Below are 22,554 nucleotides of genomic sequence, written 5' to 3'. Positions count from 1 at the left end.
TGGTTATTTAGTAGTGTATTGTTTAGCCTCCATGTGTTTGTATTTTTTACAGTTTTTTTCCTGTAATTGACATCTAGTCTTACAGTGTTGTGGTTGGAAAAGATACCTGATACAATTTCAATTTTCTTAAATTTACCAAGTCTTGATTTGTGACCCAAGATATGATCTATCCTGGAGAATGTTCCATGAGCACTTGAGAAGAAAGTGTATTCTGTTGTTTTTGGATGGAATGTCCTATAAATATCAATTAAGTCAATCTTGTTTAATGTGTCATTTAAAGCTTGTGTTTCCTTATTTATTTTCACTTATGATGATCTGTCCATTGGTGAAAGTGGGGTGTTAAAGTCCCCTACAATGATTGTGTTACTGTCGATTTCCCCTTTTATGGCTGTTAGCATTTGCCTTATGTATTGAGATGCTCCTATGTTGGGTGCATAAATATTTACAATTGTTATATCTTCTTCTTGGATTGATCCCTTGATCATTATGTAGTGTCCTTCTTTGTCTCTTGTAATAGTCTTTATTTTAAAGTCTATTTTGTCTGATATGAGAATTGCTACTCTAGCTTTCTTTTGATTTCAATTTGCATGGAATATCTTTTTCCAGCCCCTCACTTTCCATCTGTATGTGTCCCTTGGTCTGAAGTGGGTCTCTTGTATACTGCATATATACGGGTCTTGTTTTTGTATCCATTCAGTGAGTCTATGTCTTTTGGTTGGAGAATTTAATCCATTTACATTTAAGGTAATTATTGATATGTATGTTTCTATTACCATTTTCTTAATTGTAGGGCTTCATTGTTATTGTAGGTCTTTTCCTTCTCTTGTGTTTCCTGCCTAGAGAAGTTCTATTAGCATTTGTTGTAAAGCTGGTTTGGTGGTGCTGAATTCTCTTAACTTTTGCTTGTCTGTAAAGGTTTTAATTTCTCCGTCAAATCTGAATGAGATCCTTGCTAGGTAGAGTAATCTTGGTTGTAGGTTTTTCCCTTTTATCACTTTCAACATGTCCTGCCACACCCTTCAGGCTTGCAGAGTTTCTGCTGAAAGATCAGCTGTTAACATTATGGGGATTCCCTTGTATGTCATTTGTTGTTTTTCTCTTGCTGCTTTTAATATTTTTTCTTTGTATTTAATTTTTGATAGTTTGATTAATATGTGTCTTGGTGTGTGTTTCTCCTTGGATTTATCCTGTATGGGACTCTCTGTGCTTCCTGTACTTGATTGACTATTTCCTTTCCCATATTAGGGAAGTTTTAAACTATAATGTCTTCAAATATTTTCTCACTCCCTTTCTTTTTCTCTTCTTCTTCTGGGACCCCTATAATTAGAATGTTGGTGCATTTAATGTTGTCCCAGAGGTCTCTGAGACTGTCCTCAATTCTTTTCATTCTTTTTTCTTTATTCTGCTCTGTGGTAGTTATTTCCACTATTTTATCTTCCAGGTCACTTATCCCTCTTCTGCCTCAGTTATTCTCCTACTGATTCCTTCTAGAGAATTTTTAATTTCATTTATTGTGTTGTTCATCATTGTTTGTTTGCTCTTTAGTTCTTCTAGGTCCTTGTTAAACATTTCTTGTGTTTTCTCCATTCTATTTCCAAGATTTTGGATCATCTTTACTATCATTACTCTGAATTCTTTTTCAGGTAGACTACCTATTTCCTCTTCATTTGTTTTGGTCTGGTGGGTTTTTACCTTGCTCCCTCATCCACTGTGTATTTCTCTGTCTTCTCATTTTGCTTAACTTAATGTGTTTGGGGTTTCGTTTTTGCAGGCTGCAGGTTCATAGTTCCTGTTGTTTTTGGTGTATGCCCCCAGTGGCTAAGGTCGGTTCAGTGGGTTGTGTAGGCGTCCTGGTGGAGGGGACTGGTGCCTGTGTTCTGGTGGATGAAGCTGGATCTTGTCTTTCTGGTGGGCAGGACTGTGTGCGGTGGTGTGTTTCGGGGTGTCTGTGAACTTAATATGATTTTATGCAGCCTCTCTGCTAATGGGTGGGGTTGTGTTCCTGTCTCGCTAGTTGTTTGGCATAGGGTGTCCAGCACTATAGCTTGTTGGTCGTTGAGTGGAGCTGGGTCTTAGCGTTGAGATGGAGATCTCTGGGAGAGCTCTCGCTGATTGGTATTACATGGGGCCAGGAGGTCTCTGGTGGTCCAATGTCCTGAATTCGGCTCTCTCACCTCAGAGGCTCAGGCCTGACAGCTGGCCGGAGCAACATGACCCTGCCAGCCACACGGCTGGAGAAGATGGGCTCTGAGTTGTGTGTCAGCCACTGCCCTGTTGTAGCTCTGTCTCAGCTGTCTCCAAAGGTCACCCAGACACATTGGGTTATCCCAGCATTCCTCAGAACTTGCACATGCCAGTCTGGGATTTGTAGTTGTCCTCCTGATACTCTTCCCTGAAGTACTAATTATAGGCCCATCAGTCAAAATTATGACCTCCAAAATAGCAGGCTTTCGAAAGTCAGCTGAAGGTACATGTGTCACAGGACAAAGCTTGCATTCATGGTGGTGAGAGATAGGCTAATAGTGTTGGTTCTCTTCAGTTCAGAGACTGGGACAGTCTGAGCCTTCATGTAGCCAAGTCAGGAGCAGCTGGTCAACGGTCCCAAAGTGGTAACATGTTAGATTCCAAGAAGGCTTTCTGCAGCGCCCGAGCAGTAGTCCCAAGCAGCCGCTCCGCTCAGGTGCAGCACGCTGACCAGGGAACTCGGTGGGACCCTCAAATGAGGATTTCTGCTGGCCCTAGAGCCTGACTTGCCCACCCAGGCAAGGAGCTGAGGAGGGCATCTCCCGGCTCCGTCTCACCAAAGAGCGGACACCTGGAAGCTGTGCAGCCAACAGCGCTGGAGCTGAGAGGTAGGCAGGCGGGGCTGACAGCCTCCCGAGAAAAGCCCGAACTGCGTGGAGGGTTCCGGTGCTACCGCCCAGGTAGGGGAATTTATTCAGAGCTGAGGCTGAGAGTAGTTCCCAGCCCACCCTGCCTGGAAAACCTGGTGTTACCCCACCCGGTCCTGATAAGGCAAGTTGCTGCAGCTGTTTTTATGCTCAACAGAATGTATAGAGGAAGAACAGGTGTTCACATCTGATTATTTACTCCATCGATTATAAATGAAATTATGGAGATGAGGCAATTTGTTGGATTAATCAGAAAAAGAAAAGAAAAACACATCCCTCCCTCTGTAGTTTTAGACATACAGGAAACTTATGATGATGACCTGAATTCTAGCTCATCCTTGCTTAATCGTAAGAATGCATCTATCAATCAAATCAACACATAGGCAGGAAGACAATCTGTGGGTTGAGACAATCGTCTGATATTTGTGTCCATGAGGCAAAGTATAAAGGATGATGCTATTTTTAGAGTATCTTCATTTCCAAAATATGGAATCTTATCCTGAAACATATATGACATTTCATGACATTTCACCACTTTTTGACATTTATACAAATAGTATTCGTATTCATTCTTTATTGAGCAAGTGTTTTAACATGGCAGCTATTTTATTTGTATATTTATTTAATCCTCTTTATCCAAAAGGAATTAAATATGACACTTATAATGAATAAAACAATATAGCAAAATGAAAATAAAATTTTAAGTAAGTAAGAAAGATGAGGCAATGGAGTAAAAATGGGTAGAAAAACAAGGCAGACCATGGAGTAAATTTAGTTCAAGAAATTTGTACTACATAATCCTAATTGTTACTGAGAAGAGGAAAACAGTTATTTGTAAGCTTCACACTTTCATAAAGTATTTTTTATTGCTCAAGTAAACAAGAACTGTGCCTCATTCCTTGGCCAGAAGGAAATTTCTTCCATGAGATCACTCATTGTGAGAATACTGTGCAGTGCAATACAATCAATAATATTCTTAGTACACTTAGCAATGTATTTCATAAGGCTGTTCTTTTTTGAATGCCATCAGTATTAGCCTATGATGGCAAACCAAAGGGGGATTGAATAAATGCAATTTTCAGCAAGAGATCGGGTTGAAAATGCAATATAAAATTTTATAGAATCATGGCTTTCTGCTGTTGACATATATTTGTTATGACTTAATACCATTAAATACTAGTGGTATATATAGAAATGGATATTAAGCAAAAAACAACAAAAGGAAGCCTCTGATAGTACTTTTCAATAAATTATCCAATCATTAACTTACATGAAAAAAAGTTATTCTGAAATGTTTTCTTCATATTTCTCTTAGGTTAAAATATACATCAGATCTGAGCACAGGAGCCAAAGAAGTATTTGGCTTAAATGATATCTGAGAATGTGCAAAAGCCTGTGTTGCTAAACACTATCTACAATTCCTACCTAAAGATGTTATAGTGCAGTGTGTTAAGTGCTTGAAGAGCAGCAAACGTGGGTCCTATGAAAATGCCGGGGAGGAGCAACCTTGAGGACACACGAAGACATCTCAGAGAGGGTGACCTTGGAGAACAAAGGACAGGCCAGACATAGATGGGAGGGAAGAGGGTTCCAGGCAGAGGAAAGAGTATGTGCAAAAACCAGAGGGTAAAAAAGATCATAGAACATTGAAGTAATTCACTGTGACTGGAGTGTACTCTTGGAGGATAGTTACACGAGTGACAAGAGAGACTGGAGAGAAAGACATGGTCTGGATCATAAGGGGCCTTATATGTCCCAATAAGAACTTTTTAACTTTTTCCCTAGAACGATGAGGAGACATTGAGAAACGCTGAGCAAGGAAGAGACAGTATCATATTTGAATTTTAGAAGGGTTTCTCTGGTAGCCACATAAAGAATGGTCTGGAAAGGGGTAAGAATAACAGTAGGAAGATAACTCAGAATGTTTTAATAATCTGTATCAGAGCTGATAATTGGAAGTGGACATACTTAAGAGATATTTAGGAGGTATAAGTGAAAGAACTTGCTGAGTGATTAGAGGGATGGTGAATGGGAGGAAAACGGCAAAAATGACATTCAATCTTCTGACTTGAGCAACTGGGGGAAAGATGTTGTCACTGCTTGCCCAAAGGAGAAAATGTGGGAAGTTCAGCAAAAGAAAGAAAACTTAATTTTGTGGCATGTTGAATTTGAAAGCTATCCTGGGAGATGTCCAAATAAAAATGTTCAGAAAAAAAATTGATATATGGGCCTGGCACTCAAGAAAGAGCTTTAGAATTGAGATTTGGGTGTCACCGGTATAGATGATGATTGAGAAAATTCTGATTTAAAATGGCAAACATGGGCTTCCCTGGTGGTGCAGTGGTTGAGAGTCCGCCTGCCAATGCAGGGGACACGGGTTCGAGCCCCGGTCTGGGAAGATCCCACATGCCGCGGAGCAACTGGGCCCGTGAGCCACAACTACTGAGCCTGCGCGGCTGGAGCCTGTGCTCCGCAACAAGAGAGGCCGCGATAGTGAGAGGCCCGCGCACCGCGATGAAGAGTGGCCCCCGCTTGCCGCAACTAGAGAAAGCCCTTGCACACAAACAAAGACCCAACACAGCCAAAAATAAATAATAAATAAATAAATAAATTTTAAAAAATAATAAAATAAAATAAAACAAAACGGCAAACAAGCTATCCCTCCTGACATCTGAATGGAAATTACAACATAAAATTTGAGGATAGAAATCCACCTGCAACAATGAATAGAAAAGTTAAGAAGGATGACCAGCAGATAAGACATTTCATCACCGAATGAGGAGATGCTGTACTGCAGGAAGATGGGCAATAATGTGCTCATTGGAACCTTGAGACTCACTGAGCTTAAAGTTCTCAAATATAATGGAAGTTGGGAGATATAGGAAGTTGGCAAAAATGAGATGGGGTGGTAATTATAAGTCTGGCAATAAAGAGTATGTCCTCACCAACATTTGCTTTGCCCTCCCTAACAATTAAAAAAAAGTTAAAAATATAAAAAGGAAAAAAGAAAGTATATCTAAAACAATTCATAATTATAATTGTAATAATGTCAACAGGAAGGAGGGATAAACACAAGTGGCTGTAGGTCAGCATTAATGTTCTTTCCTTTAAGGAAGAGGAAATAAAGTCAAAACTAAAAGCAAGAAAGGAGAAAATAAGGCATAGAAAAAGCAGAAAGATTTTGAAATAAAAAATAAACAATAGAAACAAGTTCAAGTATATCAGTAATCATAATAAACAGAAATGGCTTAAGCCCCTGAAGCATGTGAGGTGCTGGGTAGACATAAGATTTGTTTGAATACCATTCTATAAGAAATGGAGGATACTTATCTTGTTTGTCCACAGTTGGTACAAAATCTTCACTACAATTATCTGGACCATGAATCCATCTTTGGATTTGTCGTTTAACTTTAAGAAAGCAACAATAAGGATCTCTATTAAATGAAAAATATATTCTATTTTCTTAAATAATTATATACAGCAAACTAAATTTTATTCAGTGAGTTCTGAGTTTTCTCTCACTAGAAATTGATGAAAGCCTTGATAGGTGTGACAATGACAATTATCTGTTCTGTTCTGTGCTAGGTCCAGCTCTTTACTCTTTCACTGTCCAGTTTCTTCTGAATTTCTTTTTTGTAATCCATACCACTTTGATGCTAGGCCAGATCATTTAATACTAATTATTTATAGTTCAGGTTTTAAATGACAACAATCTTATCCACTGAATGCTAAGTAGTATTTCCTTTAGTAATATTGGTATAATGCCTGATAAAACTATAGTACAGGAATTCATCCTGCCTGTTACTTGAATGGCCCAACATTTTCTGTCTGCCTCCGGCTATTCTTTCAGCTGTCTCTGGATTTTCTTCTTGGGTTTCTGTCCTTTGGGCCAAATGATAACTTCCAGATCATATTTGAGCTTAAAGCTTTTCCCCCATTGGACATATTCTTAGATATTCTATATCCTCTAGCTACAGGAGCCCAGAGCTAGTCCATGCCTACTATTATGTAAACTAACCACATATTTTATACTGACACAAAATTAATGCTAAGGAATCAAAGAAAAACAAACAAGACTAATGGGACATCTTTAGAAGGTAATAAAAGAGCTGCTCAGTAGAAGACTAATAATATGAAACACACAAATACATTTTTACCAAACTCTAAATGATCTCACATAATAATAATAGCTAATTATGCAACCAAAGAAAGTTTCGAATGTGTTTTGTGTTAGGGTTTTGAATATAAGTTTTATTAGATTAAAAACTTGGTCCAAGTTTACAGTATAAGTATACAACTAGAAACACTGAACATTGTCATATGAATCATATTTTAAAGTTTCCCTCATCTAAATTACCTACTTGAAAATTCTACTTTTAAAATGTGAAAACCCAATTCATATATTAAGGGGCTAATGATTCCATTTGTGAAAGTCCATTATTTTTACTGCTTCTTCCTTTACATGCTATTTTTTTCTTTTGTTTCTTTTCTTCTTTAAAAAAAAAAAACTTTATACTCAGTATAATTTATGTCTAAAGGTAGGGAAAAGAAGTCATAAACTTCAAATCAGCCCAGTCCGTTTAATTTTTCACCATCTACTTGGCTAGATATTAAGATTACCTGGCTCACATAAGGCGTGGAGACTATCTGAAGGTGTAATCCTGCGCAGTATATTTGTTTATTGCCAAGAAAAATGGTGGGTTTTCAATATCTTTCATTTTGGGTTGGCTTTCAGTTAGCTGGGTAAGAACCACTCCTCAAAGTACGATCACTGGAAATCACAAATATAAAAATGTTCTAAGAAATTCATCACAAACTACTTTTCTCTGTAACATTTTCATTTGCAGATCATCATTTAAGAGCTTCCATCTTCCTTTTAAGAACTATCCTCTGAAACCCAGTAGTGAAAACACTGCTATTGGGCAATATCCCAGTAGCAGCAAATATAAAACATAAGCTGTTTAAGTGACATCAGAAATCAGAATACATTTTAATGCCACAAGTTATGACAAAAATATTTTTTTGCCATAAAACTAGAACTTATGTGTTGGAAATGAACCAAATACAATGCCTTCAGCTGTAAGCAATAGAAAACCCAGCTCTCTGGTTTATACACAAATAAGTAGTCACACACAACTGAAGTCAAGAAGTTGGGAAGACTTCAGGCTAACTTTTCTAGTAGCTCCAGCTTCACCACCTCTCTTTTCTCTCCTTTTGTGTTATTCTCAGGCTGGTAGGAAGATGGTTCCACTAGTCTGGATCACATATCTACACAAAACAACCGCCAAAGGAAGAAAGAGCATCTCTTCCTGTAGTTCTTTCTCAAGAGGGAGAAAACTTTACCCAGAAGCCCCCAGAAATGCTTTATGTATGTCAGGGACCCGTGTTAAGTCACATATTTGTCCTGAACTCATCTCTATTACCAGGGAAATACTTAATTTTACTCAACTCTGGGCTCCTGAACCAAGGAGGGGAGTGCTTCCTGTCAAGTGTTTTACTGGGACTGTGGCCTGACATCAGGGTAAAGCGGTAAAAGCAGGAGACTCAGTCCATTCTGAGCCCTTCTTCCACATTTCCATTCTTCTCCAACCTGCCTGGTTTTTCATTCACCATAGTCTACTGGAAGTTGTTTTCTGTAGTGTTATGGTTTGAATTGCGTCCTCACCAAAATTCATATGTTGAAGTCCTAACCCCCAGCACCTCAGAATACGACCTTATTCAGAAATAAGGTCTCTGCAGTGTAACTAGTTAAGACAAGGTCATACTGGAGTAGGGTGGGCTCCTAATCCAATGTGACTATACCAGTCCTCATAAGAAGGGGAAATTTGGACACAGACACACACATAGGGAGAATACCATGGGGAGATGAAGGCAGAGGTTGGGGTGATGCTTCCACAAACCAAGGACTGCCAAAGATTGCTAGCAAATCACAGAAACCAGGTGAGAGGCCTGGAGCAGATTCTCCCTCAGAGCCCTCAGAAGGAACCAACCCTGCTGATACGTTATCTTGGACTTCTAGCCTCCAGAACTGCAAAACAGTACATTTCTGTTGTTTAAGCTACTCAGTTGGTAGTACCTTTTTATGACGGCCCTAACAAACTAATACATGTGGTGTGCCCAGAATTCATATAGGTGCTTCTCCACCAAACCAGGAGTGAAACTGTCCTATTTGCCTTAGAATAAAGTCACATTTTTTTGTGCTTTCTTATCTGTCAAATAGGGATAATAATAATATTTACCTCATAGGATTTTCTGGGAAGATTAAATAAGCTCCCAAGTATAGGTAAAGCACTTGGAGAAAAGTACATGGACCATATATGCTCTCAATAGTTACTAGCTATTCTTGGCCTTGACTCACTGAGCTACATGCCAAGCTCCATTACAGGCACTGTAAGTACATCACCAAACAAAACAAATACAAATTTTGGCCTTTATGATTTTTACATTGGTAGTGAGAGGATGCAGAGAATAAAACAAATAAGCAGATTATGTGATATACTGGCCAGTAGCAAGTTCTATGAAGAGAAATGAAGCAGAGAATGAGGAGAGGGAGGGCTGGGACTGGGTGTGGCAGGTTTCAGTAGGGTGGTCCAGAGAGGCATCCCTGGAGGAGGGATGGGAGTGAGGCATGTGCTCACCTGGAAAAAGACCATTCCAGGCAGAGAGAAGAGCAAGTGCAAGTGCCCTGAAATAGGAGCCTTCATGGAGTAATCAAAGAGCAAGAAGGCCAGTGTGGGGAGAGCAGAGTGAGGTGGAAAGCAGTAGGAGGTAAGGTCAGAGACATAACAGGGGACCAGGTTGTGTAAGTTCTTAGAGGTCTTTGGCTTTTATTTTGAGTGACATGGCAAGACATTGGAGGTTTTGAACATGGGAATGAAATGATCTGACATACATTTTTAGAGGATCACCCTGGCCACTGTATGAGGATGGTGGAGGCAGAGGGAGAGGGAAGGTAAGACACAGGCAGACAAGGTAGGAGGCTGTTTCTGAAGTCCAGTCTAGAGATCATGGTGGCTCTACCTAGGGTGGTTTGGGGGAAGAGGTAAAACATAGTCAGGCTATAGATATTTTAACAGGAGAGGTGACAGGTTTTCCTGATGGAGTAAATGTTGTGTTTGAAAGAAAGAATGGAGTTAAGAATGTCTCTGAGGTTTGAACCTGAGACTCTGGAAGCATATTTCCATTAACGGAGTTGGGAAAGACTGTTGGAGTAATTGGGGAAGGAAAGAACAAAGTTGTTATTGTTGTTCTTCTTCTTCCCTTTATTATTATTGCCATTATTATTGTTGTAATGAGAGGTAGCTTCATCAGTCCTTCCCATTTTATTCTTAGTCCCATCTCCTATCAGATTTTCTCTTTCTCCCAGCAGGTAATAAACCTCTGTGCTTCCCTCCCTTCTATTTGGTCAGAACATTACATCAAACTGGTCCCTTTTCCTACTGTGATCTAGTCCCAAAGAGAAGTATTATAGATGGATACTTAGCATGACCCTCTATCCTGGGAACATAAACTTGACCCTAACTGCCCGTTTCTACATTCACATCTTCCTTCTCAATTCCCCCAATAGTATCGTTATGAAAGGAACCACCTGCTTTTTCTTCTTTTGGAAATTTTGCTGCCCTTTGCTTTTTCTCATTTTAGCCATTTTTCTTCCACTTACTCTAGTTTCCATTAATCTTCCCACCAACTCTTCCCCACTAACAATACTGTCTGCTCTCACTCCCATGAACTTTCCTATGACCCCTCAATACCGCAATAAATCTCCTGACCTATCTCCCTAGCTCATCCTTTTCCACTGCCCTCAACTAAAGCTTTTTGCTGCAGGAAGAGTCATTTGAGGTCTCTGAGACTTAGTTTGCTCCTCTGTAAAATAAAGGAATTAAACAGATTATCTCCAAAGATACTTTCAGTTTTAACTTTTGATAAAACTGACTCTACGTTTAGCAATTCAGTATTCTTTCATGTGTGGAAGTTCTCATTTCCTAGCTAGCTCATCCTCGATGTTTCCTTTCATTACTTCTTTACAGGTTCCAAAGTCCTAACCACATTTTTTCATCATGATTTCTTAGGCCAAGGCAAGTGGTTTTCACCCACACCTTAATGTTGGTCAAAAGAGTGTTTTTTTTCTTAATTTTTTCCTAACATTAGCACACAAAATAATTGAAGGATAATGTTTCAAGTCTAAAAGAAAGTAAACTTATTGGGACATCTCTTTACCCTGAGTGAGATCTTATGTTGTTCTTTGAAAAATCTGTGACTGGAAAGTTTTGTTAATGCCAGTGACAAGCAGCTAACGGCACAATATCTGCTTTGATTTTCTCTGACACACCCTTGAGCTTTCCAACCTCACTTCTTTGTGGTGCCCCCACCTTTGACTTTCTTTTGTCCTGTAACTGCCAATTTTGATCAGCTAATGAGAGCGATAAGGGAAAAACAATTTAGCTCAGCCGAATGCCTCTTTTAACAAATAAGGAAACAGTTTGTTCTTCTGGATTTCAGACTAAATTAACAACATTTTAAAAAATCCTGTACACAGAGGTCATTTTTAATGCATTTATTTAGCAAAAGTTCCAGGTGATTTTGAAATACATTGGACATTCCATTCATTGAGGATGATAAGTTTTTCCAAAACATTTTTAATAGCCCTAAACTGATTTTGTTTATCAAAGCAAAAAAGGCAAAAATCCACCCCAAAAAAGTCTTTCTATAGTCGAGGTTACGTAGCTGGACTTCGTAGACATTAAAGAAATTCTCACACACACACACACACACACACACACACATTTATATAATTAGTTAGAAATATTCCATTTTTAAGATTAAATTTTACATAACACATTATAACTGTGGGTTACTCGAATACCATAGGTATTTCTACTTATTTTTAGCAAGAGAACTAGACTTCACATTACTTAATCCTGGCTTATAAATGTAACTTTGTAAAATTGTAGGATACATGTGTCCCGTCTAGCCTTCTCTGCCCAAATTAAATGCCATCTCCTTTGAGTCCCATTTATAAGATGCCTCTGCCTCCTCTGAACTCCACTGGGACTTACCTTTCGCCCTTCTTATCCCCATACTTCCTAAATCAGAGTCTCTCATATCTATCAATAAGTGTTTATGGAAGAAAAGGAGGAGGAGAAAAATAAATAAGCATTTTATTTTAACAGAAAAAGTATGGGCTTTGAGTCAGACAAACCTAGTTTTGTATCTTATTTCATCTATTTATTCACCGTGTGATAGAGGACAGTTGATTTAATCTCTCTGAGTCTTAGTTTCCTCATCTATATAATGGAAATAATAAAATCTCCCTCATAAGGTACCGTGAAGATTACATTAAATAAGATTTAAAGCATCTAGCACATAAGAAGTACCCAATAAAAGTTATTTCCCCTTCCGCATTCCAGCAAATCATTACTAGTTCAACCCTGCAGTGCACCTGACTGAACACAGGGCTTTTTCTAGGCTATGAGCTTTTTGAAGACAACATCTTTTTTTTTTTTTTTAATTATTAATTTATTTATTTATGGCTGTGTTGGGTCTTCGTTTGTGTGCGAGGGCTTTCTCTAGTTGCGGCAAGCGGGGGCCACTCTTCATCGTGGTGCGCAGGCCTCTCACTATCGCGGCCTCTCTTGTTGCGGAGCACAGGCTCCAGACACGCAGGCTCAGTAATTGTGGCTCACGGGCCCAGTTGCTCCGCGGCATGTGGGATCTTCCCAGACCAGGGCTCGAACCCATGTCCCCTGCATTGGCAGGCAGATTGTCAACCACTGCGCCACCAGGGAAGCCCGACAACATCTTATTAATCTTCATATTTCCTGTAGAACCCAGGATAGTGAGTTGCATAGTCTGGAGGCATAGTAACTGTGTTTTGTATTAAACTGGGGGATAACGCAGGATCACCCCTAAACTGTGGAACAATTGTCTGTGGACTTCGGCACTTGGGGCTCTTTTGCGAATACAGCTCCTCTTGTGAGCTACGTACGGCTCCGACCACTCTGGCCGTGAGACAGCCCCCATGGTTTAAATCAGGATAACTACCTTCCTGAATTCTATGGCGACTGATCAGAACACTGTTCCATTTCTCACGGTAGAAACTGCTGCAAACAAATCGACCTTCCTCTGAGAGGGACTGAACTTTGTGCTGGCAAAACCACAGGTTGTGTTGAAAAAGCACTGAGTCAAATAAACCTGGGTGATAAACTCCAGCTTGTCCCTGACCAGCCATGAGACCTTGGGCACGCTCCCTCTGCTTCCGGAGCCTCAGCTAAAACAAATAGAGATAATAATGCTAACTGAGGCTGTCACACAGGGTTGTGGGTAGAGAAGGAAGGCGAGGCCTTGGAACACATTTTAACAACCATGAAGCAGAATGAAAAGAAAAAAAAAAAAAAGTCTAGAAAGTCATCGCTTTGGGTCATATGAGGCTCATACTTTATCATAGCCTAGGCTCCCGCCCACCCTTATTCCCTTCTTTGGTCAAATGACCAACTCTTACTTTATAATTCCATCTCAGTTCAGCAGAAAAGCTGTGCGTGTATGTACGTGTGTGTGTGTGTGTGTGTGTGTGTGTGCATGGACACACGCAGTGACACCATCTACATAACTCCCAACCTTTTCTTCCGCAAGCCAAGTCACAACGCAACAAGCAAGGGCAGTCGAGCGGTCACAGTACCGCAAAGCAGCCAGCATGCTGAAGGGGCCGAGCCGCCTGCAGGCACAGAACTGCACCCATTCACCTTCTGTCTGATGCCAGAACCACACTGCACAGTCCAGCTGCTTGTGGACTCTTCTTGTGTGTCAGTTACAGCTTCCTTTGTAAAATATTCCAAGGAAGATACAGTTCAACCAAAGCGTAACCAAAAGTCAGTGCCAGACTAAAGAAGGCAGGTCAGGGGAGAAGCCAGGACCCGTCTTTCCAGTTGAGGAAGAATCTTGGTTTCTAGGTCATTTACAAGCAGCACTCCAGGCTTCGTAAGGAAACCGGGAGGGAGTGGAGGCAGATCCATCACCTATACACCGCATATGGAGGACCGAACCTTCCCAAATTTCTGATAAAAGTCTTCCTCTGCCTGGGCCAAGGCGTCTTCATCAATGTACACAGCCGGCCTTTTGGCCACGAGGAAGTACTGCACCTTCCTGCGATTCCAGCCCAGCACGTACTGGAGCCAGCCGCAGACGGCGGCGGTGGAGCGGCCCACCCCGGCGTTGCAGTGCACGTACACGGTGTGTCCATTCTCAAGCAGCGCGTGGAGGAGACACACCGCCTGCGGCAGCATCTGGACGCGGCCTGGGATTGAGAGAGCACAGCACAGACCAGTGAGAAGTGAACCCCGTGTTGCCGCTAACAGTCACTCCTCCAGCGCACCGAGAAATCACAATGTTTTGGCGGGAGGGGCAGGGATGTCGGAGCTTGCTTCACTCCTTTGTTTTGAAAGAAAAGGTGAGACAATATCAAAACCTGCTAATTATAAAGTGGAAAGAGCAGCCAGAGGCAATAGGTCAGCTCTGAATCTTCACTTGATTTTCCTTTGAATGATGTCTGCATCCGTGCAAATCTCCCTTCAAAGATAATTTCACTACCGCCTATCCTCAGAAGAATGGATTTTTACATCCATCAGAATGGTCTGTACAGATTGGGCAGAGGTTTAAAGGATTTCAAAGAGAAGCTCACAGGTCCTGTCACCTGAATTTCCTTTAATCCAAAAGGATCTTCCAGGTAAATCCAAAACAGAGTTAGTCCATATTGGTTAAAGGAGTCAATCTGACTTTTTCAACATAGGCTAATTTTAATTTGTCCAATGAAATGCCTAAGTTATTAATTGATACCTGTGGGATAGCCAGTCATTCATGTATTCCCTCATGATGCAGTGTGTATTAAAACTGATTCAATTTCTCCTTTACTGTGCAATTATGATTATAGGTGTTGCTGCTCTATGGCTACTATCTTGATGATTAGATGATCCAATGTCTTCCCCTCGTCACACTGAGACAGGATATACAATGCTCTGATGAGGCTCGTTGGACTCAGGCCCTTTTCGTAATCCTAGGGACAGAGAGCCCCCTAAAACCAGCAAACTCCTGGATGCCTGGAGTTTCTTCTGCTCACAGATTCTCAGAGCAAAATGAATTTAGTGGATTTTTTTGGAGAGTGGAGGATGGTCATTATAAATTACTTCAAGAAGGGATTAAAGAGGGAAACTATACAGAGTCCTGGATGAAAACTCTGTGCTATGACCTCACATTCTCCAGCTGCTCTCTGTCCTCAACCACATGGAGACACCACAGCCCTGGGGCGACCTTCCAAGGGCCACAGAGAATGCCCTGTCCAGCCCTCACATTGCCATCCCGTTGGATGACGGCAGAGGTGGGAAAAACCCCTCCCTCAAATGATTTCATGAGGCCTGGAATTCTCCCATGAGAGCTGCTCAAGTAAGTTTAGACTTTCCTTAGATGTCCTTTTTTAAAATGCCTTGAAGGGACCAACACAACACATTGCAATCAGGCGTCACCACCTTAGAAGGAGAGAGTTACCAAAATCCCATTGTGGCCTGAAGTCACCTCCCTGCTGGGGCAGGGGGTGCAAGGGGGGTAGCACTTAGCTTCAGGCTCACCCTGCTCTGAGATCAGAGCAGGAGATCTATATGGAGGCCGGATAATATTCTAGTTGCTCCTGGTGCTCTGTTACTCCCTCTGACTAAGGTATCTAAAGGCCCCATGCGGCAGTTTAGAGATGCTTTTAACAGGAATGCTTGAGGCAGAGCACACTTCGAAGTTCCTGAAGCTCCATCTCTTGCCAGTACCTGTTGCCACACTTCATGTTCCTGGCCTTGTCCCTGAAGGCATCTGAATTGGAGACACACCAGCTCCAAGCCTTCCTTGATTTCTCAGAGTCCAAACTGAGCCATAAACTTTAATTGATTTATGCTTCTGTGCTCGGTTGCAGGGTGCTCTGAGGTTAGAGCTAGGTGGGCCTGCCATTCAGTCAGTTACTCATGGCCCTCTCCTAGAGGCAGTAAGTATCACCGGAGATGTAACAAAGCAGAAGACACCATATGTACCAGAGAGGTGTCTCGCTGTATGTCTCAGGGAAAGGACTGTGTATTTGGTCCAACATTTGAGTTGAGAGATCAGAGGAAGCAAAACCTCCAAGGTCTGTTTGAGTGACCCTGCTGATAAGGGCAAGGCCTGTTCAAGGGCACAGCTTTTGTTCCGCTGAGGGCATGTTAGAGGTTTACTTTAAGTAATGTTGTCCAGGAAGGGAACTACCAGTGACGGATCTGGGAAGCTTGGGTTACTCCTGCTCCTGCCACAGCTGGCATCACTTTTCAAGTTCCCTGTTACGGCTGCCTCTCCAGTTACCATGTTCATTGCCAGGAAATAAACATGAACATTTTTAATATGGGTTTTCATCAAATGCCAAATACACAAGTAAACCACGGTGGACATTTGCAGGAGGAGCTGCTGCCGAGTCCCAGAGTCAAGGTTCAGCTTTTGCAGCATCAGTGGGGCCAGCCTGCCCCGGCCACGTCTATATGGACCCATCGGGATCCCTTCCGCTGACCTTCATTCTGGCCAGAGGTTCCCCAAGGAAGGGTCTGCACCAAATGGCTGAAATGACCTAGTATCTCCTCCTCTCCTTTTTATCTGTAAAAGATTCTTCAACAGGTATGTACACAGTTTAGAAGTTGAAAAGGGATTTGTGTTAGTTTAAGGTTCAGTGAGCTCAGACACATAATCCTGGAATGTAAATGTCAGCTGCCACGTGGAAACTCCAGAAGGCTCCCAGTTTAAACACAGGTCTCACCCACCAGTGGTCTTCTCCTAGAATCACTCAGCCGTCCCACTTAAGAACTGTCACACAATTATTTAAATAACATAAAGAATGAATAAAGAATAAAAAGGAGAGCCAGAGAAGCAGTCAGTCTAGGGGGCCCACCCCTCTCAGCCTGGCTTCAGCTGGAGCCCTCCTTGACTTTGACCCTGTTTTGAGTGATGACAGCTAACACGTACTGAGCCTTTTCTACCTGCCAAGCACTGATCTAAGCACTGTGTGTGCAATAGCTCCTTTATAGCTACCTCTCAACAGCTCTGAGGTTGGTACTATTATTATCCTCAGTTGTATCTGAGATTTGCCCAAGGTTATTCCCTAATGGCCACCTCCAACCCAGCCATCCAGATTCTAAAGCCTCTGGTTTTAACCTCTGTACTATTGTCCTTCTCTAACCTACCTGGTCAATGGCACTTGCTGGCCACTATGCTGTCAATCTGAATTTTCAGTCAGTCCCTGCCCCCACTTACCTGGTCATGCTGCGGCCCTCACTCCTGGAGGATGGTAACACCCTCCGTGGGATTCAGGACCTCTGCCCCTACCCTCGAGGGGCCATCTGTGCCCTACATGGCGCATGTCCTTCTGCTTGAAATCCCATTCTAGGGAGCCTGAGCTAATATGTAACCCACCAAGGAATCACAAGACGGTCCCCAGGGTCAGGGCTCACACAGTAAAGCCAGCATCAACCAGATCCCTAATTTTTATGTTTCATATATTTAGACGCCATATAGAATTTAATTTGATAAAATGTTTCCATTTTTAAAAACAATAACACCCCAAGGCAAACGAGAACCACTGATTTTTTCATGTAAAATATTCCAAATTTTATGTGTTGGCAACTAAGTTGAAAATTTTAAAGCCTGTGCAGGTCCAACAAAACACTCCACCATCTGTGATTCTTACTTTGGAATTTAAAACAGGCCTTGACTCTCCATAGATGCTCAATAAACATTCATTAAATACATGAATTAAAACAATGTAAAAAAACCCGTTAATACCGATTTGATCTGAGACAGTCCGAGACCCCTCTTATCTAAATTTCTGGTCCACATCTCCTCCAGGCTAATCCAACTCTGGAATGATTAAAAGCTACCTGAAAACATGCAATGAGCAAGCAAGCACAGGTGAGAAGGGGGACAAGGGCATGGTGGGGCAGCCTGAGGCATGAGGGGGCCTGAAATAAGTGGGAGTGGGGAGTCCCTAAAGATATGTGAGGTTGACCTAAGGCTGACCCTGAAAGAAATCATTCCTGGCACAACTTTCAGCCTTCCAACACACACACACACACACACACACACACACACACACACACACACACACGTCTTTCCTTTCTTAATCCAGAGGCAGATTTATGGCTGAATATATTACTATTTTATTTGAGCATATCTTCTTTTCCTGAATATTGATAAGGTCTATGTTACCTGTAACGCCCTTTGGTAGAAACTGAAGAACTTGGCACTAATATTATAGTCCCAACTTTGGAATTTTCAAAGCACTTTCATATCAATTATTTTATTCTATTGTTATAATCGTGTAAGTCTGCAATTATTATTCCCCATTTTCCAAGTGCAGGAATGAGCCTGCCCATATCATGTGATGGTGATAAGGCTCAAGCCCAGGCGGAGTGGCTCCAAGGCCAGTGTCTTCACCTCATGGCAGCACTGAATTTAGCATGCTGAGCCAGAGAAAGAACTAAGACTGTCACCACAAATGGGTGGCTCTGGGGACCATGTTAACCCATTTGGGAGACAAGGGTAAACCATTTGTTATAAACAGCACTGCGCTTACAGAGGTCAAAACCCAATCTGAGTACTTCCTGTGTGAAGGAAAACTGACTTTTAATGAGCAGATTTTATGTTTTCAGGTGAGTGCTAGATTTGGGAGCTTTTTGTTCCTCAGGTGAAAGACACAAACCAAAAAAAAGAAAAAGAAAAAAAGAAAAGAAAAGGAAAAACCTAAACAACCCCAGCCCCACTGCATATGACAAAAAGTACAAGAGAAAGAATCAACGGCACAATTGATTGTACCAGGTCTGTGACAACCAGTGGTGACAGTCAGGCCTAACAAACTGTCTTCTTTCTCAGACTTTATCTGACAGCATTATGCTGCGGCTCAAAACACTTCCAGATGGATTTTTCTCTAGAGTTCTAAAAATATTCAGCTGAATTAATCTGTGTGTTCATTGTGCTAATGTTGTGAGCCACAGAGATTGATCTATTGGTCAGAAATTCCTCGGCGACTCAGGAGTGTTGTTAACTCTTTGATTACCACCCCCAGGTTATGCTGAACCAAAGAAACCCTTTATTTAGTCTTGGGGTTTGGTCTTTTTCAAGTGGGAGCTTTCATTTTGCTGCCATTTCATGTTTCCAAAGTGCCTCAGGGTGGAAGACGCTCCGTTGTATGACTGGGTCCTGGTGACTCTGTAACCCACCCACCCCTCCCCGACAAAGGTTTTAATACCATGACAGCGGGTCTTTGGAGGTAGAATTTTCCATCAGGCTTCTGTATATTCCCAAACTATCAAGCAAATTGCCTATCAGTCAGCAGGGTTTTGGAGAATCAGTGCATGGGGTGCAGCAGGCCATATTTATCTCAGCTTCTCTGAGCCTCGTCTCACATCCTACTCCAACAGGATAACGGTGCTCTAAGATGACAACCAAAGAAGCGAAAATCAAAACACTCCCTAGAGGCTACAGGCACACTGTCCTAACGACCTTCTCTATTTTGAAACCAGAGAAACAAACTGGACAGGGCAAATATGACCTAGATTCGACCACTGCTCTTCTCTGCAAACAAGGTGTTTTTTTTTTTTTTTTCAATTCCTTGAAAAAAGACAGAGCTCTTGCAGCTGAATCAAGCTCCTTTGGATCAGCATTAATTACCAAGAAGAGTAACCAAACTATCTCCTCCTTCAGGAAGAAAAATTATACATCCCCAGTGATAGTTCAGTTCAGACGGACCCACAAAGGGGTCTAGCCCGGCCAGGAGGACCATAAAGATTCATTAAGAGCCAAGATGGCCAAGGTCCTGGGACACTCTGGGGTGACAAGCTGCCTCCCTGGAAACTCATGACTTTGTCTAACTCCAGCTGACGATGTACGTGACAGGCTGAAAGTGCGGGCGGTGGTCTGCAGAAGGGGCATGAAGAGTCCACGTGAGCATGTAGAGAAGCTTCATCATATGGTGTCAGGAGCAATGCTCTGCGCCTGACTGCCTGGGGTGGAATCCAGCCTGTGTCTCTGCTATATGACATAGGCCAGGTTACTTAACTTTTTTGTACCTCATTCTCTTCCTCTGCAAAATGCAGATAACTACAACATCTGCCTGGACTCTTGTCTTGAGAATTAAATGAGTTAATGTATGAAATTACTGAGAAGAGTGTTTGATACGTAATGTACTTTGCGGGGAAGAGGGCTCATCGTAGAGACGCTTCCTCCCTGGCCATCACTGTCTTCCTTCTTTCCCCCAGAATAGCAGTTCACCAAACTCCCTCAGCCTGCGCCAGTCCATAGCTCTCTGCTGCCCCCTGGTGACATCTGGTTGATATTATTCGTGTGACTTGTTCTCTTGGCTTCACTCCTTTCTACAAACAAGAACCCTCCTCCACAGCCAGGCTGAAATTCAGATCGTTCCTCTAAAACACCATGCTTCTGTGCCTCGGTTGTTTCTTCCACCTGGCACGCTCTTTCTCCCTCTACCTTGACCTGCCACGCCCACCTCAAATCCCAGGAGACTCACGTAGCCTCCCTGCGCTCCGCCGTAAAAGTGCTCCTCCCACGCCATAACCCTCGTAGTGCGCAGGATTCATCCCTCTCATCACATTCTTCTTTCTACTATAATTAGTTTTGAACTTGCCTTACTGCCTCTTACCATGAGATCAAAAGTGTGCCTTTGGCTTCCTTGGTGGTGCAATGGTTAAGAATCCGCCTGCCAGTGCAGGGGACACGGGTTAGAGCTCTGGTCCGGGAAGATCCCACATGCCGCGGAGCAACTAAGCCCGTGAGCCACAACTACTAGCCTGCGCTCTAGAGCCCGCGAGCCACAACTACTGAGCCCACGTGCCACAACTACTGAAGCCCGCACGCCTAGAGCCCATGCTCCAGAACAAGAGAAGCCAGCACAGTGAGAAGCCCGCGCACCGCAACGAAGAGTAGCCCCCGCTCGCCGCAACTAGAGAAAGCCCGCGCACAGCAACGAAGACCCAACGCAGTCAAAAATAAATAAATAAAATAAATAAATTAAAAAAAAAAAGTGTGCCTTATTTATCTCTGTTTCCCTGGCAGCATCCGTGTCACACCCTACTTCCCTCTTCACAAAGACACGCTCAGCCAGTGTTTGTGCGGTAAATGAAGCATCACTATTGCCACCCTGCCCCAAGCTGCGTTCTCTCTCGTTATCTCTCACCTTACCTACTGCAGTCGCCTCCTAACTGGCGTCCCCAGATCGGCTGGGGCCCACTCCGACATACTCTACACTGCAAACGAAGGGCACTTTTAGAGGGAAAAAAAAAATTAACTTGACATCTCTCAGCCTCCCGCCCTTTCAACTGCTTCCCACTGCTTTAGGATAGCATCTAAAGTTTTTATTGTGCCCCAAATCCTGCAAGACTCTGCTCCCTCCTTCCCAGCCCTGCAGCCACAATGGCCTTCTTTCAGTTCCTCCAACACTCTGTGCTCTCCTGCAATGGGGATTCTTCCCAAGCTGCTCCCTCTGCCTGGACCAAGCCTCTTTCCCACCTCACCCGTGCCAACCCCCGCTTCAGATCTCAGCTCAAACACACCCGAGAAAACCTTCTCTGGCCCTTCTTCCTAGGTCTGATTTGCCTGCCTAGGCTCTCATAGCAATATCTATGTATCTTTCTAACCGAAAAACTCATCATAGCTTTACAACTCTATCTGTAGTCATTTGATTAATGCTTGTCTGCCCTACAGAGCTAGAAGCTCCATGAGGACAGGAGTTGTGCCTGCTTTTCCTCACTGTTGTATTCCCAGCCACCAGCCTAGGGTCCCACACACATAGTTGATACACAGTAAATACATGTTTAATGAATAAATAAATCGAAGGACCCATGTTAAACAGAATCTTAGCCAAGGTGTCAAAAGATATATATATTAAATATATTAAACCAAAAACCTTATATTTATTCCATATCTGTCATTCACGTTTAGGTCATCAATTATAGACAGCAAGGTAGGCAGGTAGAGGCAGACAGACAGACAGACAGACAGGCAAAAAACAGCAAGGGCTTCTTTGAAACACATTCAACAAGGAGCCAGAAAGCTCCTTCTCATGCTTACCTTCAGTGCTCATATCCGGTGTCGGCATCCAGATGTAGGCCAAGCCTTCTTCCTTATACAGCTTAATCATAGTGTCAGGAGTCATGGGTTCTGGGTAGCGGTTACAGCCTGAGGAATTCTGTACAATATCCCATTCCGTCTGGAAATTCATTACAGCCGTAATCCCCAGTTCATGCTTCAGTTTGATGGTTACATGTTCCACTTGGCGAGGGCAGCTACCCAGCCAGATATTTGGTAGAATTCTAATAAGAACACATGGAGTCAACTATTACTATTGTTGGTGTTATAGGAGCTGCATAAAACATGTAGTATTAAAACGCAATTAACCTTTAAAGCTGGAACAGGAAAAGCTGTATTAAGAATATGAGAACCAATATTATTATCAAAAGACCGAAATACTGGTGGTGGTGTTTTGGAGGAAACAAATAATTCAATTAACTAGAACGCCAGGAAATAAGCATTAGCAAACCAAATCTAGCAATATATTAAAGTAAGTCCACCAAGTTATACCTATTCCAGGAATGTATATGTGGTT

The 22,554-nt window shown here is 42.3% G+C and overlaps 1 protein-coding gene and 1 long non-coding RNA gene across 4 annotated transcripts in view; one reads left to right on the top strand and one right to left on the bottom strand.

Annotated features, from left to right (window-relative positions):
• The first annotated feature begins 2,471 nt into the window (after window positions 1-2,471).
• On the top strand, window positions 2,472-20,926 carry LOC132375859 (uncharacterized). 3 transcript variants are annotated; one of them, XR_009506137.1, is made up of 6 exons: window positions 2,472-2,852; window positions 13,521-14,610; window positions 14,815-15,323; window positions 16,347-16,559; window positions 17,784-17,846; window positions 19,355-20,926. It is a non-coding gene; the product is annotated as an uncharacterized LOC132375859 (long non-coding RNA). The 3 variants fall into 3 exon arrangements; XR_009506139.1 differs by lacking the exon at window positions 17,784-17,846 and having other exon boundaries at window positions 2,473-2,852; XR_009506138.1 differs by lacking the exon at window positions 14,815-15,323 and having other exon boundaries at window positions 2,478-2,852.
• EPM2A (EPM2A glucan phosphatase, laforin) overlaps window positions 11,449-22,554 on the bottom strand; it is a 101,641-nt gene continuing 90,535 nt past the window's right edge. The window contains exons 3-4 of the mRNA XM_059941054.1: window positions 22,020-22,261; window positions 11,449-14,181 (exon numbers count right to left, since the gene is read on the bottom strand). Of these exons, the coding sequence (XP_059797037.1) occupies window positions 13,904-14,181; window positions 22,020-22,261 (520 nt within the window). The 3' untranslated portion in view covers window positions 11,449-13,903. The remainder of the gene's footprint in view (window positions 14,182-22,019; window positions 22,262-22,554) is intronic.

Source organism: Balaenoptera ricei, chromosome 12, assembly GCF_028023285.1.
Source record: "Balaenoptera ricei isolate mBalRic1 chromosome 12, mBalRic1.hap2, whole genome shotgun sequence".
NCBI lineage: Eukaryota > Metazoa > Chordata > Mammalia > Artiodactyla > Balaenopteridae > Balaenoptera > Balaenoptera ricei.
The sequence above is the reverse complement of the archived record's forward strand: the minus strand, read 5'-3'. Positions and strand labels throughout refer to the sequence as shown.